Below are 23,864 nucleotides of genomic sequence, written 5' to 3' on the forward strand. Positions count from 1 at the left end.
TATATATATATATATATATTCCTTTCACCACCTTCAGATCCATATGGGAGACAAGAACAAAATGAATTTTTAAGAACACAGTGCAAATAACAAGAGCTGGGGTGGGGGTGTGAGCAGATACACAAGTAACTCATGGGGTAACGTCTTCGAGCACAGCTCTGCTCGCCCAGCCACTCTTCCACTGCACACTTACCCACACCTACAGTCAGCAAAGAATGCAGACTTAAGTCTTCACACAGTGAAAGATGAAATGAAGAGGGAGCATAAGAATGAGTTCATTTTTATGATTGTTTTTCTGCTGCTGTTTAATGGCGAGACAGGGTGGCTTCGCAGCAGTTTGTCACCAAACTGGGTTTGGGCCGGTAAATGTACATTCCCACTATAATATCCTAATGATAAAGGAATTTCAATCAGTGCAAACAGGAGCATAAAAACAACTCCAGTTAACTCTTACTTATAAAAAGAATATTACCAGAATATACTTGGAAAATATATTTGCATTCTTAAAGATAGAAACTGAGCAGGCAGCTGGATATAAGTTTGTTTAACAAATGAAACCCAACTCCAACTACAGTCTCCTACACCCAGATTATCTTTAACAGGGTGTCTATGATAGGAAAAGAAAATTCTCCATCAAGTGAAGTAACGTTCTAAACTAAGGGTAAGCCACTGTTTACTGCAAAGAGCTAGATCGTAAATATTTTCGGCTTTATGAGACATCAGGTCTCTTGCAAATACTCAGTTCTGCCATTAGACCATAAACATAGCCACGGATGTGTAAATAAATGTCTATTCTGTGAAAACTTTAGTAATGGACACTGAAATTTAGCTTGGCAATTTTTATTCTAAACAGCCATGAAAAAGATCACCCAACCCTGAGATTAAGTTTAAAGCACTGATGAAACTGTTTGGAGAGAGCCTCCCTCCTCCAAATCCCTGGGCTTAGTTGAGCACACGGGCTGCATAAACCCGACTGGGGGGAGGGGGATTCAGTAGGGGAAGAGGGGAGTTTGGCAATAGGACATGTAGAGGGGAGGGAGGAGAGGAAGGCTGGGCTCACCCTCCCCCAGGCAGCTCTGCTGGCTGCCCAGGAAGAAGGATGGGAGGAAATGCTATTTTTCTACTCTGTAAAAAGAGTGAATTCATTCTGTCACATAATTCACAAGTGGAGGAGAAGGGTTATTGACACAACGCCCAGAGAAAAATTATGTACCTATTCTTGGATTAATTTAAATTTCCACTAAATTACAGATGACCCTGTATACATCTGTAAATGAAGGGGGTTAATTTGATGTAAAAACACAGGTGGCTCAACTGGAAAGGAAATTTCCACAGAGTAGAAGTTCTACTCATATAAAAGCGATGATTTGTACTGTTTTTAGAAAAGTTATGTTCCCTGTTGAGAGTCAATTCTAGCAGAAGTGTACATGTTACATACAAAATTAAACCTGTTTCTCCTGCTTTTCTATCAAGAACATGACAAAATGGTCAGATCATATCAAGAGAAAGAACCAAGGATCTAACAAGTCAGAGGTCACTTCGTTCTGGGGTACGTTCAGCATTCAAGCTGAATCCCCAACTTAACCTCCAGCCACCAGTCCAACCTCCTGAAGGGGCAGGAGGAAAAATGATGGGAACCCTGGAGGTGTGGGGAGGATGGGAACAGACTGTTTAGTTCTACGTTTTTGTTTTTTTTTGTTCACACTAAAAGAGAATCAAATTCAACCTTAAAAATAGATGGTCATGATAGCCTCATTTTCTTCCAACCTCATAAAACTTTGAGTTTAGGGGAACAAATTTTAGAATGGCTTCCTATTAGAAAAGTGACTTCCAATTAAACATAAATTACTTTTGACATATAAAGTTTAAAAAGAAAAGTCTATAACAAGGTCTGGATCCACAGAGATCCTCTTCCTAAGGAGAAGGAGATATTAAAGTGTCACATCAAAAACAACACTCATCACTCCCCAGCAACTTAAGAACAAAAACTCATTCCAAGTTCAGGAAAAGAAAATAAAAGTTCACACACTGTCAGATATCACAAATGAAAAGATGTTACCTATAAAAAGGCCAATGTAAAAAGAACAGCAGCTATTTTTATGTGGATTAAGCACCATACTAAGATGATTTGAAAATAATTCTTCTTCTAGAACAGTCCTGAAAGCCCATGTGGTGAAGAGACAGATGTTTGAGATGCAGCAGTGTGAAAGATAATAGTGATCCCCTTACTGACTTCCAGGCATGCAGGCAAGGCCCCTCACTTGAGATTAAACAAGATAATTACAAACTTGAAGCAATTATTTGATGAGTTTCTTTGAAAGCCCAGGCACATCCCTTCAGAGTCCCACCTGGTACTCTCTCACTTTTCAACATCGTACGGAATGTGTTAAAGAACAGCCTCCAAGGTGAGACACCAAAATGATGTTGTAGAACATTTTATGACATGGAAAGAAGCTCACAATGTACTTGTTGTTCAGCAACAAGACACAAGTTTACAAAGCAACAGAGCCTTACTTTCGTTTCAAAAAGCCTTAAAAATGGCCCCAAAAATATACAGTAAGGGGTTTATTTGGAACAACAAACTATAGAATTTTCACTAATTTTAAAAGATATAATTAAAACTAGCTTGATTTTTTAATTTCCTATTTAGTTTCTAGTTTTCCTAGCCTATCTGTAATAATTTTACAAGAAAAAAAATTGTTATAATTTAAAAAACACATATGATTATTTGCAAAATCAAGTTATTAGGTTTCAGTGACTATGGCAGCCATACAGCAAACTTGCAAAAGCAAGTAAATAAGTCAAAACGCTCACACTTTAAAGTCAAGGCTCTTCCGCAAAACCCAGTAGATAAGAATGCTAGCAGCTAAGTCTTAAAACTTCTAGCTTCCAACCTACCTATGGTTTGGACACCCAAATATTTAAAAGGGCCTATCCTCTTTTGAAGCAGGAAAACATTTCTACTTTCATTTCAAAAAAGGCAAACTTCTTACAACTTCATTTTCTTGCTTCATGAGGGTCTTGAAAAGCACAGACATAAAGGCCCAAAAGCAGCCGTCCTTGTAGGTAGCCCACTGGTATTACTTTACCCTGGGAAAATGCCTTGAGACCTCCCGCTGGGTAGGGGCTCCAGATGGCCGGCTGACCTTCCAAAGCCATCCATCTCTGTGCCATCCTGCCAGTCTACCCTCACCTTTGGCAAGGCAGGGGCTGGCCTTGTGATCTCCTGACAGGGTACTGCACTCACAGAGGCCTCTCCCTAGAAGGAGTGTTTAGGGATCTATCTGTAACTGAATTTAACTGTGACCAAGACACATAAGGCAGTGCAGATTTTGCCAATGTGATCAGAAGGAGACAGTCTCATCCACAGGCTTCATTCTAGGCGATTTATTACTTTGACTGATTTTGATCTACTGTCTGATCTATAAATAATTGCCCACACCAGACAGGATGTTAATTATATGATGCAGTGATTTAGAAAGAATACATTATTTTGCACTTCCTTAAATTGTTTCAACCCCTGTTAACACACTACCACAAACGGAGTGAAATTGGTAACTTTGGAGAATTAATTTGGTGAGGTTCAGCAAGCATTTGCAGAGCCTGTCTAGTTTAACACTGCTGCGTTGGTTCCCTGGAAGCCCAGTAATGGAGGGGAGCCCTCGGGTTCTGCACTCCTTGCTCTGCCTGCCTTCTGTTAGCGCCACCTGAGTGCCACCCTCCCTTCACTCGCCTGAAGATTTGTCATTGATTGTCACCTTTAGGATGTGAGAGACATCTACTTATGGCCTTCAGTATCATTTACCACAAATTTTAAATTCATAACGCTAATCTGGAAATGCTATCAGATAACACCTTGGAGGGTCATTGAAAGGCTATTAGTAAAACAAAATCACAATGAGCGGTCCACACCTATTAGGATGTCTTTGTCAAAAGACAAAATGTAAGCACTTCTGGTGAGGTTGTGGAGAAAAGGGAACCCCTGCACTGCTGGTGGGAACAGAGACTGGTGCACCCTATGGCAAACAGTATGGAGCTTCTGTTCGAGAAATTAAAAATAGCGCTACCATATGATCCAGCACTTCCAAGTCTGGGTGCAGATCCAAAGGGAAGGAAACCATATCTTTTTAAAAATTATGTTTATTGAGGTAACCTTGGTTCATAACACTGTGTTTTAGGGCATAGGTGTACACCTCTACAAATATTTCTCACAGCATGATCAAGACCAAATCCCCAATAACACTCCACTATAGCTCACTGACCCCCCTTCCTTGCTATGCTCCACCCTCCCTGCTGGTAGTATCAGCTGTGCAGTCAGATCAAGGGTTTATTTTGTTTCATTTTACATTTGTCTATGAAAACAGTATCTTGAGGCGATATCTATACTTCCATGTTCATTGCAATAACACGCAACCTAAATGTCGTCCATGAATGAGAGGATCAAAACAATATGTTGTGTACACACACACACACATGCACGCACACACACATACCACAGGAATACTATTTATCCTTCAAAAAGAAGGAAACTGTCATTTGCAACAATATGAATGAAAATTGAGAGTATTATGCTGACTGAAATAACAGCTGATAGAAGACAAATAGTGCATGCTATTACATGTTAAAACTTATAAAAAACATCAAATTCAAAGAAACAGAAGGGATGAGGGGCAGAAATAAATGTTTAAAAAATATGAGCTTTCAGTGAGTAAGATGAATAAAATTTAAAGATCTCATATATACAAGGTGAGTATAGTTGAAAATAATGTAGCTATAATTGAAATTTGCTGAGTGGAACTTAAATGTCACAAAATAAGAGGGGGAGAAGGTGATATGATGGATATGTTCACACTAATTCATTGGGGGAATCCTTTCATAATGGATGCATATGTCAATGATCATGTAGTACATGTTAAATATCATAAAATGTGTTATGAAATCAAAAGAAGCGCTGTCATCGTTAACCTCTGCATGGGTCCCTCACCCACATCTGTTTCAACCAGTCCAGGCCCAAGAAACAAGAGCAGCTTCATCACATGTCTCTCTGCTTCCTGTGCCTCCCTCAGGTAACCTTCCGGCTGGTTATCCTGCTTCCATCCTCCAGTCTCCTCTCCAGATTCTTCTTTTCCCTGCTCAGCTCCACCCTCCTTCTGGGTGGGGCAGGGAACTTGGAATTGCCCCTTTTCCTGGGGGCCCCCCTGTTATAGTTATGCATCAATAAAGCTGGGGGGCAAAAGGGGAGGAAGAGTACTGTGTCTTCTAAAAATCAATCCAGGAATTTGAAAAACTGATTTATCATCTCAATCATAATTTCTTTCCACAATTATGCAAATTATTTCAGAATTCCCATGGGATATTTGAACTTATAAGCCAAGATAAACTTACAAAATATTTACATTACTGATTAACATTTAAGTTCCCTAGAGTTTCAAAATTAATTCAAGAAACACTGGATGGAAAGAGAAAAGAGCCAAGTGGAATATTACAGTTAAATTCATGTTTAGCTTTTTATTTCTTTTGAATCTGGTAAAAATCTTAACTGTGAGATATTTATTGTAACTAAAGAGAGCAAAGTTTCTTAAGAAGTATTACATGCTGGGTCCTCCCTGGTGGCACAAGGGGTAAAAGCACAGCACAATGAAGCTATCTGCAGCCACTATAACATGTGTTTGATTCTCAGCCAGGGAGGTGACCCACATGGCCCAGCTGACCTCTTCTGTCTCACCCGCTGCTCCCCTCAGCAGTGTATTTCAGTCAATTTGTCTGTTCTGTTCCCACTCTGTCTCTGGTGAATCCTCTCACCCTCTACTCTGGCCTATACCCCAGTTCTTATATACAGAAGTAAATAAATCTTAAAAAAAAAAAAAAAGTATCACATGCTATAGTATAGATAGCACTTGGGTGATAACAAATTTCCTAATTATCTCCAAAAATTTTAGAAAAATGGAGTCTATTAAATGGGATGTTTCATTGTTTTTAAACACACAAATAGTCATTTTCATCAAAGAATATCAATATTCTTTTTAGAACAATCAAGGTGGTTTTGGTAAGCAAAACCTCTTTGATCAGCAATTCAAGAATACGTATAACAATGCAAGTTCAATGCAAAGAAACACTAATTTTTTTGTTTTCCTTAATTAGTAAGAACAGTTTATATTAGCCATTCTATTAATAAGTGTCAGACATGTGATAGGTCTTGGCCATTATAAATCACTTTTAATATGACTGACACAACTGAATAGACCCAGTTAAATAATGACATAGGTGGAGAGTTATAGAAATAGTATTAAAATATTCAAGCTTAATATGTTATACATTTTTCTATTAACAAAAACTGACAGAACATGATTTTCTAAAAGCATACTACATAACTAATTGGATCCTCTCTCCCCTCCCTCCTTGTCTCACTTCTCCCTCAACATACTCAAATCTACATGTGGAATTTTCAAAATACTTTTTCAACCATCAAACATTTAACCATCAAAAAAAATCAAGGATTTTCATGAACATTTCTCGCCACTGAATCTATTAAGCAATTATGCATCATGTCACTAAGTAAAAGTAGCCTGAATTTCTGCATTAATATTACTCATTTATTATTCTGATTTTTTATTCATTCTAATTTTTTGCAGTGCACAAATCTTTTCATCCTTGGGGCGCTAAGCTTATTTACAGAATAAACCACACTGCAGCTCTAGATATCTATTTGGCTCAGCTAAAATGGTATGTCAAAATGGACACAACTGCTCCCAGTTTAGATTTTAAGTTTATTTGTAGCTTTTGATGTTAAAATTAAAAAAAAAATTTATGCATGCAGAACTGGGATACAAGCCAGTGGTACAGGGGTGGTGAGAGGATTCACCAGAGACAGAGTGGGGAGCAGAACAGGCAGATCGTTGAAGTACACTGCTGAGGGGAGCAGCGGGCCGGTCAGGAGAGGTCTGCCGCGCCATTTGGGTCACCTCTGGGGCTGGGGATTGAACTCACACTGAAGTGGCTGCGGCTAGCTTGCAGGGCTGCTTCCTTACCAGTTGCACCACCAGGGAGGGTCCTTGATGTTAAAGTTTAACATAAAAGCATCTTATCCCATAATGAGATTTATTTATTTAATTAAAATTATTTAATTAAAAAATAAAATCAACAATGAAATTAGCTTACTCTATGTCTGAAGAGCAACTGGGACAGATTCCACAGAGACAGGGTTTTAAACTTTCACAGAAAAATGCTCCCTTTCTCATTTAGTGATCAAATCACCCAACATGTTAGGTAAAAGCGAAATAAGTGCAGTTAGTCTGTTTAGTGTTAGTAGCATAGTGACATCAATGAGAAGACTTCCTGGGGAGCTTAACCTAAGAGGGCAGAGAGGACATGCCCGCCATCTGTCCAGGAGTGTGTGTGCATTTATATGTAAAGACACAGAGAGAGACGATCCTGTATCATAGATACTTTGAGAAGTGCTGCCCCAGAGCATCCAAAACAAAGTTCTGTATGGATGATGTGCCTGGTAAGTCTGCATAGATACTGATGTAGCTGCAGTCATCTCTTAAATTATTAGAATATTAAGATTTTTCAGAAGCAGGTAATTTTACCCATGTGCAATACACTAAGCTCCTCTGATTAACATTTGAATTAATCTAGAGCTATTTCAATTGCAAGCCGATGAGATACCAAATAATCAAAACTGTTCATAGGAATTGAGATATTAATTAACATGATTCCATAGGGAAAGAAGCATCCTGTGGTCACACAATATTCGGGACACAAACTTCACCCCACAGCACCCTCCTGGGGTGCAAGGTACCCATTAGCATATCAGGATCCTTAGAAGGCCTGGAGTTGAGAAAAGCATTTAACTGCATAGACATGCTCTTTATCCAAACACATTCACACCTTTCTCAGGAAACACAATTTTGCAAATCTGGGTATAGGCAAGACTCCAGATGAGCAATCAAAAACCTACTAGCTGTTTCTTGCCTTCATTTGTAAATGAGCCTCACTAGCCAAACTGCTGAGCTGCAGGGTGGATGAGATAAAGGCGGAGAAGCACTCCTACAGCAGGTAAGCCCCTGGAGCGGAAGGACCTGGCACTCTCTTTGCTCTCAGCCCTCCTGAGGCCACACCTGCTCTGTGTCAGCACAGTAAGCTGCTCTCTGTTCCAGGCTGCCTCCTTCTCCTTCACAGAGCCGGGACGCCTAATGTTGTGGGCCATTTTGGGCATCACTCCCTTTGGCATTCTCTGGCTGGCCCCCAGGCCTCTGGCTGGGGTGGCTCAGCCTTGGAGATGCAGGTAAGCCCCAAATAAAGGCAGGAGGAAGCTCTGTACTTGGCACAAGTTCTAGTTGGTGAGCGCCTACCCTTGGCTTCAATCTCCATGCAGATGGTTTCTCTAACATGTTGCAGGGTGAAGACCACAGTGAGAAGGGACTGAGTGTGTTGGGTTCCTGAGTCCACAGTCATCTCTCCACCCGAAACCACATGCTCCCACATGGTGCCCAAGTACCCAGTATGGACTTATTGAGCGAATATCACTTTCATCTTCCTGGGGAAACAATCTAACCACAAATATCACAACCCCGAAGAGAAGGCATTGTGTGATGAAATCATGTGAGGGATTGATAGCATCTCTTCTCACCCAAATCCAGCTCCTATTCAACCTCTGGGTTCGCATTTCAACAATCAATAATACTACACTTTCCCTCAAACAACTGTTTTTTGAACTTCAAGAGCTCCTGTTTACTTCAAAGGCAGCACCCAGAATTTGAGCCATGTCTACAAAGTCATGTGGTCAGTGAAATGTAGGTCATGGAATTGGCTTTCTTATATGTTCTTCCAACCACCAAACCACAGGGTCTTTGTTAAGGTCAAAATTATCATGAGACATTATTTACATAGCACACAATGAGCTCTGTTCTGCAGCTGTTACAAGCACAAGCCACAACTTAAAATAATAAAAAAATAAAGAGATAAAGAGCTATTTTTTTTACTCACTGTTCACGTAAACATTAAATGTCACGGAAGAATTGACATCGGAATTGGACGCTAGAAATGTGTAAGTGCCTCCTTCGTTACCCTTTAATCTAGTTAGGTGAAGTTCACTGACATATCTACAAAAAAAAAAGGACCAAAAAATAAATAAATAAATTACCCACAGACAGTCTGCTTCAGAGTAGAGTCCCGTTCACAGCTTCTATATCTGGAAATACCCACCTGTTTGGGGAAAAAGATGAGTCAATTTAGTATTAATGAGAGCCACATTACCGAGCACACACATATTTAATTGGGGACAAATGTCTATTGTGTGAGAATGTGAGAGGAGAATGCCTTCTTTTTTTCTTTCTCTTTTTTTAAAGATTGATTTATTTATGCACACAGAACTGAGGTACAGTCCAGAGGGCTAGGGTATGGTAAGAGGATTCACCAGAGACAGAGTAGGGAGCAGAACAGGCAGACTGATGGAGTACACTGCTGAGGGGAGCAGCGGGCGAGAGGTCTGCTGTGCCATGTGGGTTATCTCCAGGGCCAGGGATCGAACTCACATGGAAACAGCTGTGCTCAAACCCGTTGCGCCACCAGGGAGGGCCCGGAGAATGCTTTTCAAGCACAAAGGCAACCTCTTGGCCAGGGCGGCTCCATCTCCTCTGCCCATAGTCCTCTGCTCATGTTCCCACTCTCTAAGCCCGGAATCACCTTCCCTGCTTTGCTTTAATGTAACTGGCTGGCAAGGCCGAGACTGGCAGGCTATCTCCATGCAGACACTTGAGGGCCCTGGCAACAAGGTCGATATTGTTGCCCTTGCTTCCTTCTCACCACACCAATCTCTGGCTTTCCTCCTGCCCCTGAAACTTCCCCCTCATGTCCTCTGCAGTTCAGTGCTAGGTCCTCCCTGAATGTCATCCAAGAGGTTCTTCAAAACTGGCTTTTAGTGAAATGATTGATCATGAAACGGATTTCACCAAAGGCTAACTGATAGAAATAAGAGTCTAGTACCTACGGCAAATTTTGGGGCCTAAAAATATCACCAGGCTTCTAAATAGAAACCCCAAACATGTCTAAAATTAAGCAAGTTCATGTTCATTCACTCATTTCCCAGGCTGCTTTTTCCATTTTAAGGTCACAGGTGGTCAGACTATCCTAGCAGCGCAGGGCACAAGCCAGGACCCAGCCCCGGACACAACACCCCACTCTGGTCGGCATGTTCCACCATCAAGGGAGTTACTAACATGGGCTCCGGTGTGGGCGGAGTCCCTGGGTAGCTCTTGGCCCACAGAACTAGCCACAAGCGCAGCAGCTGAGCCACTCCCTGGGCAACCTGCTGTCATGATGACTACTTGCTGTTTGCCTGCTACTTTCAAATTATCAACTCTAGCCCAGACTTCTTGGCCTCAGCTCCTAAAACAAGAACTATGTCATGCCCACCCATCCCCCACACCTCTTGGGTGCAGCTAGAATGACTCACACCTGCAACCTATTCCCAAGTCTTGCCCTTGAGTGTTTAGACCACTAGGGAAGTTGACTGCACTGCCTGGTCTGAGGTCAGTGAGGGGCTGGCCGCAGAGAGGGCCCAGAGCTCCAGGCATCCCAGGACCACCTGGGCTCAGCCTCTCCTTACCTATGTCCTCCCTTTTCTTTCTCTTCCTCATCTAATGCTCTCTCTGCAGCTCTCTTCACCCTTAAAGAAGCCCTTGCCTCAGAACACTTCTATGGACCCCAACATAGGAGGCCTCCCACCTCAACATCTCCACTGAAGATCCCCTAGTCAACCTCAAATTCTACAAACCCCAAGTTGAACACAGTCCCTTGGGGCCTGACTCCTAAGGGGCATCTTCAGAGCTTCTCTCTCCCCTACCCTCTATCACCTGGACACCCTCCAAATCTACCCTGAACCCTTAGACCTGAGCCATGGAGCCCACCATCTCCCACCACACTCTTATAACCACTAATAGCTTCTGAATGGAGAAATATACAAACTGTATATAGGTGCCTGTTCTTATTAGCTATCTGATCTTGGTAAAACTATATATTCCATATGTGTCTGTTTCCTTTTCTACAGATATATGAGAGAAATAAGATTATCTACTCAAATAATTTTGTGAGAACTAAAATTATTTAGTTGACATGTTTCAGGTACTTTTTGCAGGGCAGAAAAAGCTGCATGCACTTACATAAAGGGTTACTATTGTGACTGTTTTACCACAAAAGTACTGAGGATCAGATGAGAGAGCTGACGTGAAAGAAGATGGGTTCACTGCTTGGCCCAAAGCTACTTAATGATTCTTAGTCTTGTAGTTTTTTAAAAAATGATTAAAGGTGCCTTCCTCTTTCTCCAAAAAATTCTTTAATGTGTCCCAGTAGGGCCTCCCTGGCACAGGGGGTTGGAGCGCTGCACTGCGAAGCTAAGCCAAGACATGGCCCCTTTAGTGCGATCCCAGCCCAGAAAGGATCCACATTGCACAGCAGACCTCTCCCGCTGCTCCCTGCAGCAGTGTGCTTCGTCGATCTGCCTGTTCTGCTCCCCACTCTGTCTCGGGTGAATCCTCTCACCTCCCCTGCACCTCTGGCCTGTACCCCAGTTCTGTGTGCATAAATAAATAAAATCTTTTAAAAAACTGTACCAAGTATATTCAAGTCACTGCTCTGAACTGTCCTCAGATCCTGGCAAACCAACCTCTACTTGACAAATGAGACAACTCAGGCACACACTGTTTTGTGGGCTCTAGATAGAACAATATGAAACACTGGAAGAAGACTAACCCCAAGCATCCTTGAAAAGCAGTGTTCTCTCACATTTATTTAAGGGACACAGAAATGAAGATGTGGACATCCAAGTGGAAGGAGGGGAAATAAGCACTCCTGAGTGAAGACTGCTTTCTTACCTGATATTACTCTGGTTGTCAGACTTGGGGTAATCTTCCCATTTATCAGTGGAGGTTCTGTTCATATAGATCCACTGCTGACGTTCAGGTTTGGGGTATGCATCATACTCAACAATCAGATCCACATTTTCTCCATCATTTACAAATATTGTAGTATTCATCATAGGGAAGATATTAATGAATCCTTTATCTAATCGTAACAAACAGAAAGGATCCATTAGCCACACGACCAGACAAAAAGCAGGACTCATGTTTGGGTTACACAGATAATTGGCTGCTCCCCAATATTAACTGGCAGTGATAAGCTGAAAGAATTTTAACTAGCCATTTTACATCCTATTTTCTTCTTTCAGAATCAGTCATAAAATAAGAGCACCAATAATTGAAATGCTTATTCTCCCATCAAAAGTAGTGACCAAACAGTCTATACCCAGATCTAATATAATTGTGTGAATGTGATAAAAAGATGTCATAAATCAAGAAGGGTAGGGGATCTATTGCAAAATAAAAAAATGTCGGGGCCTCCCTAGTGGTCTAGGGGTTAAGTCTCAGCACTCCTACTGCCAAGGCCCATTGTGATGGCCTGAGTTGGCTCCCCAGCCAGGCAGCTGACCCACAAGGGACAGCAGACCTCTCTCACCTTGCTCCCCTCAGCAGTGTATTTCAATAGATCTGCCTGTCCTGCTCCCCACTGTGTCTGCAGTAAATCCTCTCAACTACCCCACCCACACACTTCTAGCTTGTACTCCAGTTCTTTTACTCAAAAATAAGTATTTTTTAAAATGTTGAAATGTCACGAAATATTTGAAGAAAAACTTAGTTCTTCTCATATCATGTATCACAGATGAATCAAAGATAGTTTTTTAATAATCAAACTATATTTTTAAGTAGCACATTGACTCCTATCGAACTTCTAAGAGGGAGTAGGCAGTGTTCTGGGCTTTTAGAAGTAATAGAAGCATCATAAAAGATAAATCTGAATACATAAATATTTTTAAGTGACTATGCAACAACATTAGTTAAAAGGCAAAATAGGAGATGAAAATACAGGAAAAAATACTTTAAATCAAAATAAAGCATCATTTCACTTACAAACACTAGCCAAACTTCAGTAAGACTTAAAAAGTAAAGTATACCCATCTTATAGAAAAGTAATAATCAGACCAATTTGTAGTAGATGCAACAATTTTGCAAGCATGGTAAAGAGCCCATTGAATGCCATACTATAAGGTGCTACACTTTCAGGAATAGAGATTTTCTTAAATGATCTGTTCTTCTATTTAACCCTGTAATTTCCACTTGAGAACTTTTCTTGGTGAGGTAGATAGGTTCAAATGAAGTGCTTTTTTTTAATGAGAGTATGTTAATTTGAAATAATGAGAAATCAGAAATGTTTACATAAACAAAGCATCCTTAAGAAATAGCTATAACAGTACAAGAAAGAACATCATAAAATAATTGCCAAAATTATTCTTAATAGCTATTTATGCAGTGCTTACTATGTGCCAAGGATTGTTCCAAGTATTTTAGCTTATTTAATAATTATGAGAAGTAATTAATCTTATAACAATACTAAAAAGTAAAACTCCTAATTTATGGATGAACCAAATCAAGTCCTGGAAAGTCATATTAGCCAACTGCCCAATGGCAGGTCTTTGAGAAGTCAAATCTGGTCTTTTCTTACGATAGCTGACCCTAAAGAATGTATTTTCAGAGAGAAAAAGAGACTTCCAGCAAGCCGTAATAACACTGGATAATGAAAATCCTATTGTATACAAAATATAAACAATATTCCAGTCTTAAAAATTGTTGTAGCAAGTTAGTGGGATGGTGGAAGAATTGTAATTTTATTCCTTCACTTATTTCTCAAGATTCAAAATTTTTTAATTTAAAATCAGCATACATTTTGGGGACACTAAATGGCTAAATGCATTAAAGTCCCATTGAGATTGTCAATGACCATATTTACTACCCCTTAGTTTCCTATAGATTCAGAATAAATCTGGACTCCAACTGGCCTATGTACCAATTGAAAAAGGATTTTTTTCAGGTGAGAATGAAAATCATTCAACTGGAAAATGGAAGTGGAAACTACTTCACAGTAATAACTAAGTTATAAATGATTCCCTTTGCCATTCTTTGCATAATTTAGGTTAACTCTAAGAAATAAATGTTTCATCTGAATGCTACATAAAATTTTAAGTGTTCAAGGTCATAAATTTAAAGATACCACACAATGCAAAATATTAAGCTCCTACAGACAACATTTGTACCGTATTATTTCTTTCAAGTTACCATGAGTAAAATAATCATCTAAATTCCTCCTGAGTTTTCTATAATCCATATATTTTGCTCATTTGATTTTGATGTCTTCTAATTCATGAAGTCTAAGAATTCTTAGTATCAAAGATCTCCATCCACATAGCTATAACATTAATGTACATTTACATCCCAAAACCGGTGACATGTTAACTTTGAATCAAGTACAAACACTGCACAAGGCACTTCTATCAAATCTGTTGCCTTTCCTTTCCCACACTTTGGGAGTTACAGTTCAGGTCAGACGCATTTGAAAGTTAAGTGGCAGAACCCCAACTCAAAACCAGGCTAAGCCTTCCCTAAGCCAACTTCACCAATCCAATTACACACAAATCCTTTGTTCCTTCCTGTTCTTGTCCCATTGCATCTCTTGAAACAACACAAAACCAGATTCAGGTTTCACCACCTCATGTCTTTCCAGTTACAGAGTTATATTCTTGGAAATTGATGAATGCATTTTAAAAATCTGATTACATACAACAATATGCTCAAAACATCCTTACTAATTGCTTTCTGGAGCTGAAGCTGATATATCAACATGCTCCCTAATCAACTTAGCAAATTAGCACTTATGGAGTTTAATATTTTAAAAGCATAGTCTTCTATTCAAATTAATAAATGGTTCACAATCATGTTTGGGGATAGAGTAGTACTCTTTCTCTGGGCTGACTCTATAATTGTAAGTAAAGTATCTTTTCCATGTTCAATCTGGCGAGATACTTTCCATTATAAGATGGGCAGAAACACTAAAATTATATGGAACTTTTGTGGGATAAATCAGACCTCTAACGTTGCCATATGAATTACTGAATAAATATATGAGGGGGAGAAAAGAGAGACGAAAATTAAACATTGCATTGTTTTATCATTGTTCATGATGAAAAATTTTACCACTCTGCAAGTACTTAATCAATGTCAAGCACAAAGTACATGGTTACATTAAGAAGACAAGAAAACAGACTAACTTCAAACAATACCAAACAGATAGTATGTAAATGAAGTGCTTTAAAAAGATTATTTTCAGTAAATCAAAGCCAGCTAGTACTTCACTATACTCTACTCTCTTTAACTAGATATTTGGAAAATAAACATGTGGTGGGATTTTTGGGGGAGGGCAGAAAGGCTAAGCCAATTGTGTATACTAGATGGGACACAGACTCCCACGTTCCAGTTCACGCTCCGAGGACCTCTCCCTGGAAGTCTATGCTCTGACCGTTAAAGTTGAAGGTAGGGTGAAGTGGGGCCAGGGAGAGGGGGCAGAGAAATCCAATTCTGCCTTTCTTGCTACAAATGACCTAGACCCATGAATTGGTAAAACAATAAACCAAAAGGCTGAGGTGTTCCACCAAGTGATTCAGAGAAATACTTTATTCTCTAAGCATTTGCATTTTACCAAAGAGAAAAGTCAAAGGCCACTTTCAAATTCAAGGCATTCAGCAAGGACTAGAATTTTTGAAAAAGCTCAATTTACATTTTATTTGTTTGATGAGTAGGAGAGGGAAGGTAGAAGGAGGAATGATAGGCTTGAACAACGTTAGTTACAGCTTTCCACTTACTTCTAGTAAATCGGTAGAATTTTGTGCTCTAGTTGGAAGAGGCTACAAGGATAATTTTTTTCCACCCATTCATTCATTTTAGTGATAATAAAATTTCTAAGAATCTGTTCAACATTCCATTTCCATAAAAAGGAAACTACCTAGTAATTTCTTCTTTCACTACTGCCAGTAATTTATACTTTCTAATAGAGATATTTACCTACTACTTCCAAGGTTGTTGTGACATTTGCTGATCCAAAAGTATTATTGGCATAACACATGAACACTCCAGAATCGTTAACTCTTGCTGAGCTGATAGTCAACCTTTCTTGGCGCAGATAGTCAAAGTCACCCTGATGCCTGCTATTACTTAGTACCTGTATTTTAGTCTGTTGGTTTCAGAAAGGGAGAGAAAAAAAAAAAAATCAAAGATTACCATAAAATTTATATTCAGGCTCTTTCCTAGATAAATTAAAAATAGCAGCAATTAACTTCTTTATATTTGCATTCATTATACACTACTTAAGTAAGAATAATAAAACATCATGACAAGTCTGTCACTGGAGCACTTCATATTACAGGATTATATTGAAAGATAGTCATTATTAATGATTGGAGAAAAAACATGAAAATTCATTTCTTAATAACCATAGCATACATAATTCTAAGCTCTTTGCAGTGCTACACTCTTTTAATCAAGCTAAACTTCCGGTTATTATCGAAGAAAAATATAGAATATTGACATTTTATGAGTCAGCATACTTAGGTTATATCGATAGCTCTTGTTACATAATTTTTATTCTGTATTCAATTTGTGATTGGAAAAAAACACAAACATGTTCTATTTTATTAATATTATTTCAATGAATAAATGTATAATCACACTGTCTATAACTTAGAAATTCATACAAATTTTGGCTACTACTGAAGAGAATCCAGAAAATATGAGACATGTAAGAAGGTAAGCCTGAGTAAGCATGAGTGAAAGAAAAAAGGTTGTGAGTTTATCCTGGTGAAATCACCATCCCACTCTATCATGTCTGCAGATAAGACAGGGAGAGATTTCTAGTATGGAAAACATCATGAGGAAAAAAATGACAGAAACTACAGTTGTTTTCAGAAAAAAATTACAGGGAGTAGCAAAGAGATTTCTGTATCTTCCAAATTTTTCCATAAGTGAAATATGGATTTATATTCCTATTACAAAACAACAACAACAGTAAAAGAAAGTAAATAGGAGCTGATACTGACATGAAGTGAAATCAAGACTTGGTTTGACAGCCAGGCCATGGTAAACCTATTAGCTTAGATTATTCTGACAATGTTGCAAATCAGAACAATTCTTCTGGAAAGTAATGAACTTGGCAGTATGTTCATTCCCTCTGATCAACCAGCAAATTTATCTCAAGGAATTAAAAAAAAAAAAGTTCCCAGATTATTTATTGCAGTGAAAACTCAGAATGCCAGATTAATTCAAAATTATGAATGTGAAATTTCAAAAGTGTATTAGTTAAAAAACATGAACTGAGTGTACTTTAAGGCTAAGCAGATATGGTAATGTATATACATGGGACAGAGAGGAAACAAATATGAAAAAGAAGGGCAGGCTACAGAGCAATTATATGGACATGCGACTCGTAAATATTTAAAATAGTGGTCCAAATAAGTTTTTTGTAAATATAAAATATGCCTCAGATTTTGGAAATTTAAATATAAACAAAAATGCAAAGTTACATTAATTTTGTGCTAATTATAAGAAAAAGTAATATTTGGTTATATTGGGTAAAATAGAAGTATGAAACTCAAATATACTCTTTTATTCTTTGTAATATTCCCCCTCCAAAATTTAAGTTACATAGCAGGTTCACATATGTCTATTGCACTAATGCAATAAGCAACTGTGGAATTATAACTTTTTGTTATGTTATTAGATTTTTGAAATGTTTTTATATTAAAGCAAGCATGTACAAAAGCTGACTGCCAGAATTGAGTATTTTATTTGAACATTTGTATTTTATAAAATATAAAAGAGAAAAGCAGATTATTCAACTGTGAAAAGTCAAGGTTTCCAATAATATCAGCTATTGTTTCTAAGAGAGGATAAAGAAACAAAACCTTTAAAGGATTTTCTGGTTATAGGTTAGAAGTTAAGCGATTCTTCTAATAATAGGTAGAAATCTGCTGTTTCACTGTGGAAGATCATTATTACAAAGATGACACAGCAAAAAGTGACATTTTCTCTGGCCTCACTCAGTCCATCCTGTCCCAGACTTCTCCTCTACAAGGCAGAGTAACAAGATACAGATAACACATTATATTCTAGACTTATATTATCTGTTATCTTCTAGTTGTTACAAGAACTTTAGAGGCTAAACATGTCAGCACCAGAGAGAAAAGTGTGGGTTCCAGTGATGCAATATTAACACCCAAACCCAAAGACCATAATTTAAGATACCATCAAAGAGCATAATTAAAAGCATTAGAAAAACAAGCCAAGATTTCCAAGTGTTGACTAAACTCCAAGACTCTCATGTTTCAAAACAATTTTTAAAAACTCTAAAATTTACCTTAAATTTCATTGTGAGTTAAACTATTATAAGTGGTTGGAATCAAACACTATGGATTTTTGAAATGATTTGATGGTGCTAACAGTGCTAAGTAGTTCACATTAAGCCAAAGGATATGAGCAAAAGATTCATAGATGAACCTTGGCATGGAGCCATGAGCCCCATCTGCAAGTCACACATTACATATTGCTTGCACCTGATTTGGTTTTCCTTAACCCTTGGAGGTACACACGGGATTTCCCCAAAGAGTTCCCAACACTGAGGGTTTATCTACCAGTGCCAGTGGATTAATTGGGAATGGCATGCAGGGCTCCTGGGAAAAATGGTTCAGAACAAAACTGCCTAAGGCAATTTAATTCCTCATCTCAAAAAGGCTAATTTTTGAGTTATACAGATGTTCAAATACACAGCTGAAACTGTTCTTTCCTCTAAAATCAAGGTTTATAGAAAGCCAACTGATAAGGCCTGAGTTCTGAAAAGTGAGTCAGAAAACAACATATATACTATTGTTATTATAAGGTGATATGAAAATTAAAACTTTTGGTTTTCATTGGCTTAAAAGAACAAGTCTATAATATAGTCCATTCTCCTAGTCAATGGCAGGCTTCATTTAGCAAGGTATCATCCATCACAGGCCTACATGAATACCATGATAATGCTTTGTATTATGCTAATCACCATGGTTACTTGCTTTACAAAGAATTTTTTAAATGGGCATGAAATTGCCAATGTTGAATATGGGGCATGAAGAGGAAGATGAGGAGGGGAAAAATATAGAATTTCTTTGTTCCAGTATAATGCGTACATATGTACTGAGGTCAAGTAATTGTGATAACTAATTAAATCGGATGGCCAAGATTATTCAAACAATAATTACTGAAAACTTAGTCAATGGAAATTTCAAAGCAAATATTAGGGAAAATAGACATTTTAAAGATCTTGTAATTAATGACTACATTTAGAGAAAAAAAACTTCAACTGTAACTGTTTAAAATTTATTTAACTTTAGGCTATGTCTAACATGATATATCTCATACAACAGATATTCAATATGCATTTGTTAAATGAATAAGAACCTAAACATGTCTAAATGTTTCAGATTAAAGATAACTATTTTATTAATAGTGACTAAAACAAATAGAAAACCATTAGCAACTTGATCTCAGGAAACCAGCCTCCAAGGAGGAAATCAGATCCATACAAAGAGAACCCCATCTCTCAAATGCACAGGCCACTTTGTGGGGAAGGGAAGAACTTTCTGGTTAATATCTAAGACCATTATTCTTTATAAATATGGAAGGGGAAAAAATCATCAACTTTTCTCAATATTTTAAACATTCAAGCTTGAAATAGGATGAATAATAGCTTTAAAAATTAGTTATTTATGCAATTTACCATTATTTTTTCTTTTAATTTCCCTACTGGAATCTTTTTTATTATTATTTTAAGTTTATTTTTACATCATTTTGTGCCTTTTTCCATCTCAGTTGTCATCCCCATAGGCTCCCCATCACCAAATCACCTGTGTGCCATCACCATAGTCCAGTGCATTTCCCTCTCCCCACCATTTTTGATCCCATTCCCTACTCCACCCCATAAAATGTCTCTGGTATATAGCTGTTCATTATTATGTACTCCCCCACCAACCCCACCCCTCCCAGTCCTTTATGTTCCTGCTATGAGTGAAACCATCTGGTATTTTTCTTTTTCTTTCTGGCTTATTTCACTAAGCATGATCCCTTCCAGCTCCATCCATGTTGCTGCAAAAGGCATGAGTTTATCTTTTCTTTTTTGATCGCTGAGTAAAATTCCATTGCATATATGTACCACATCTTTTTAATCCCCCTACTGAAATCTTTTAAAGAAAACAAAGGAGTAGTATAGTCACATGTAATCTCAATTTTCTCAAAGTAACTTGGCAAAATGACAGTTCTCTGTTACTAATGATGAATGTATAAAACTACACCGGGTTTATAAATTGGGGAAATGAATGTCAGCACTCCCGATCCGACATACCAGCTGAGCCATTCCTAAAACTCTTAACAGATTTTTTTAAAGAAAAAACTTAAAATGTCTCAACATAGAGATAGCAGTATGTTGGGGAAAATAAAGGCAATAATTCACTCACCTGACTGTTTTCCTTTATCCACATTGAGTCCACAGAACTAGACACATCTTTAATCAAGCACATCACCGTAAATTCTTCCCCTTCCCTAAGAATCTGGCTTGCTTTGGACACAGACACAACTGGTACAGCTCTGATGGCTGGGGAAAAAGACACGCAGCCTTCAAGTAATTCATTCTGTTATAGCATGAAATTTTAACTTAACCATTTTCCTCAAATGTGCAGTTGATTTTATCATCTTCTAAGTAAATCATAAAGTAGATTATTAACCAATCTGTAATACTTGCATAGCGGAAGATACCAGAAATTAAGTCATGCAGCCATCAAGTAAATTCATTAATACTGAGTGGGAAAGACAGAAGCATTTACTTAGCAATTATAATGCTTCTGGACAATGCTATTTTTCTAAAATTAATTTCAGGCTGTAATTTTTTTGTTACCTTTTTAATCAAGTAGCACTGTTTCACATTGCTGTTAATTGTTAGGTTGGCCAAATAGGCTTCTCCCCTTATGTGTGGTTACTGTAGCTCTCCCACCACCAAAACCCCATAGTCCTCCACCAGACCCCTTTGGGGCACTCCCTGGGCCCCTTTGGACAATGCTGCTTTGAAACAGGCAGAGTAAAGTGGCTTCACCTTATACAAACCGCAAGGTCTCCTAAAGACATAACCCACAGCTAGTTATATCCTCTAACCAAACGGGCATCTCTCCTATGATACATAAAACTACTCTAAGATGTAAAATCTAGGTGTCTTCCAGAAGGCTTGGCATTAGCCCCTAATCACAAAGTTCAGTGGGTACTTTCCAACAATTCAGTGAGTACTTTCCTCCTCAGATGGGAAAAAATCTGAGAAAGTATGAAAATTAAATAGCTGAGTAGCAAGTCAATTCACCTATCAGTAATAAATCGAGGGTTGAATAATTTGTATACTGATCCTTCCAAGGAAACCCTTTGGGAAGTAACTCAAATTGTCTTTAGTGTCTCTTGGAAGACATTTGTGCCAAGGCGCTTTGCGGCTTCCTGAAGTCAGCGGCTTCACGATTCTTCCCCTTCCAGTCTGGACGTGAGTCTTTGACAGACACCCTCAATGGGCAGCCACCCGGGGCTGGAGCCCTGGGGTTGAGGGCTGTGAAATCAAATGCCCACAAGTGGCTGACTTTATTTTGACTTGGGGAAACTATTCGAGAACCAGCTGCCTGATTGACAATGCTAAGAGGGATGAGTGAGAAGAGAAAAATGTTGAGGCCAAGGGATTCTCTGAGTCCCGGCACACAGTAAGGAAGTCCCATACCTGCCCTCACTTTGAGGGTGAATTTCTTCGACAGCACTGTCTTGCCCTCCCGTTCAGCAGAGCAGTAGAGGCACAGCCGATGGTACTCGCGTTTCACATTTCTGATGGTGATGCCAGCCTTGGGGTCAGTGACAAAAGCCAGGCCTTTTGGAAGGGGTTTCCCCTCGCACCCGATGAGGGAGTAGTCCTTCACACTGGGGTCTGTCAGAGGACAGCGGACCAAGGTATCCTTGTCTTCTTTCCCATACAAGGGCTTATCCTCAGTGAGGAAAAGCCTGTCAGGGTCTATAATAAGCATATTAAAAATTAGTAGTTTGACGGGCTGATCACAGACACTGGAAAGATATCTTTTTTTAAAGATGTATTTATTTATACATACAGAAGTGGGGTACAGGGCTGAGGTGCAGGGACAGTGAGAGGATTCACCAGAGACGGAGCAGAACAGGCAGATCGATGGAGTGCACTGCTGAGGGGAGCAGCAAGGGAGACAGGAGAGGTCTGCCATGCCATGTGGGTCAGTTCCAGGCACAGGGATTGAACTCGCACTGAAGCCTTGTGGCCTGCTTGCAGTGCTGTGTCCTAACCCACTGTGCCACCAGAGAGGGCCCTGGAAAGATTTTTTTAAACAACTGAAAATGTTCCCTTTCATAACAATAAGCCCTAGTGGCCCAAAAGGCTGGTGTCTGTCCTCTTTGCAAGCCAAAGCAGAATTATAGAAATAAACATTTCAGAGTTAATATTCCACTTTCCAGGTGTCAGGTCTTAAGCTTGGACTATTTACACACTTTATCTCACTTGATCCTCAAAGCCCCCTTAGGGGATGGACACTATCTCAACCAACATATTATAGATTTTGAAACTGAAGTTTAAAAAAAAAAAAAAATGACTCTCCTGAGTAACCCAGTCTGGAGCAGAACTCAGACCCAGGTCTGATGGATGCCATGATTTGGACTTCTTAAAACTCTGAGACTATTTTATTGCAATAGTTACTCTCCTTCTACAGCATCGGCACTGAATCAGCCAGTCTGATGATCCCAACTAAGGTTAGGGACAGTTTTCCTGGGCCCCTTGTGTGGGTCCCCTTTTCAGAGGCCCCAGTCTGTAGCATCTTTCAGCTTCAGAATACAATCTGGAAAACCCTCAGCAGGGCTACCCAGGACAGTAACAGGTGGGTGTCACTCTATCCACAGTCCTTGAAAGATAGGTATAGCTATAAAGTCTGGCAATCAAAACCACTTCAAATAGACGAAGGAGGCTTATGAATGTCAGAAATGTTGTGGCAAATGCTTTATTGCCCAAACATGGATCCCTGTGAGTATAATTTTGTCAGGATACCAGGCATGGCCCAGGAGAGACTCGGGTGGGCTGGGACTTCATATAAGCAAAGACAGAAGTTCAGCTAGTACAAACAATATGCTACCCCCCTCTACTGTGTACAGATAATAAAGATAAATGGCTGGGCCAGTGGGTTATATTAAAAACTGTTTAATTGTCGCCTGCATCTGGAAATCAGGTGTCCTACAAAAATGAATTTAACGTCATTAAAATATCCTTCTCATTTAGTTAGAACAATTTTGAAAGTTTCCCCAAATGCATTATACCTCCCAACCTTCCAAGCTTATTTTGCATTTGCTGACTGACCTGCTGACTGAACTAAGGTTTGGGGTCATCATTGGTTATTTTTTCATCTATTCTTTCTCAGTCATTTGAGTCTATTGAGCTCTTCTAATGCCTCTATTCCCTTAATTGCTGTAACATAGATTACTGAGGTATCCAAACATTTTAACTCAGTAATAATGAAAGAGTATTCTAAGTTGCTGACAACGACATGCCTTATATAAAGAAAATTCATGAGCTCAGTGAGACCGATTTGGCTAATCAGCAGTTTTCCCTACTTTTCCAGTTGTCTACCCATCCTATTAAATAAGCAGAATGATGCTTCATTATCACCTGGAAATTACGGAGCACTCTTGAATGTCAAAGAACAATGTGCAGGTTGGCTCTACAATCACGGAACCATCCCTAGAGGCTAACTGTGGCGTATCAATGCACACTGCATTTTGCTACCCACCTCAGAAAGGATACCCGCTAGACTAAGAAGTATTGCATGGCAAGCTTCTTTAGCATGAACACAAATCAACTTTATTCATTCT

General features: G+C 38.9%; 1 protein-coding gene across 3 annotated transcripts in view; it reads right to left on the bottom strand.

The window, feature by feature from the left end:
- KIT (v-kit Hardy-Zuckerman 4 feline sarcoma viral oncogene homolog) overlaps positions 1–23,864 on the bottom strand; it is an 80,747-nt gene that overhangs the window by 19,335 nt on the left and 37,548 nt on the right. For all 3 annotated transcript variants that reach the window (XM_004681289.2, XM_012724221.1, XM_004681288.2), the window contains exons 3-7: positions 21,712–21,996; positions 20,423–20,559; positions 15,948–16,116; positions 11,874–12,063; positions 8,989–9,104 (exon numbers count right to left, since the gene is read on the bottom strand). In XM_004681289.2, coding sequence (XP_004681346.1) covers positions 8,989–9,104; positions 11,874–12,063; positions 15,948–16,116; positions 20,423–20,559; positions 21,712–21,996 — 897 coding nt within the window. The remainder of the gene's footprint in view (positions 1–8,988; positions 9,105–11,873; positions 12,064–15,947; positions 16,117–20,422; positions 20,560–21,711; positions 21,997–23,864) is intronic.

This window comes from Condylura cristata, unplaced genomic scaffold (genome assembly GCF_000260355.1).
Source record: "Condylura cristata isolate star-nosed mole 26May11 unplaced genomic scaffold, ConCri1.0 scaffold00012, whole genome shotgun sequence".
Classification (NCBI taxonomy): domain Eukaryota; kingdom Metazoa; phylum Chordata; class Mammalia; order Eulipotyphla; family Talpidae; genus Condylura; species Condylura cristata.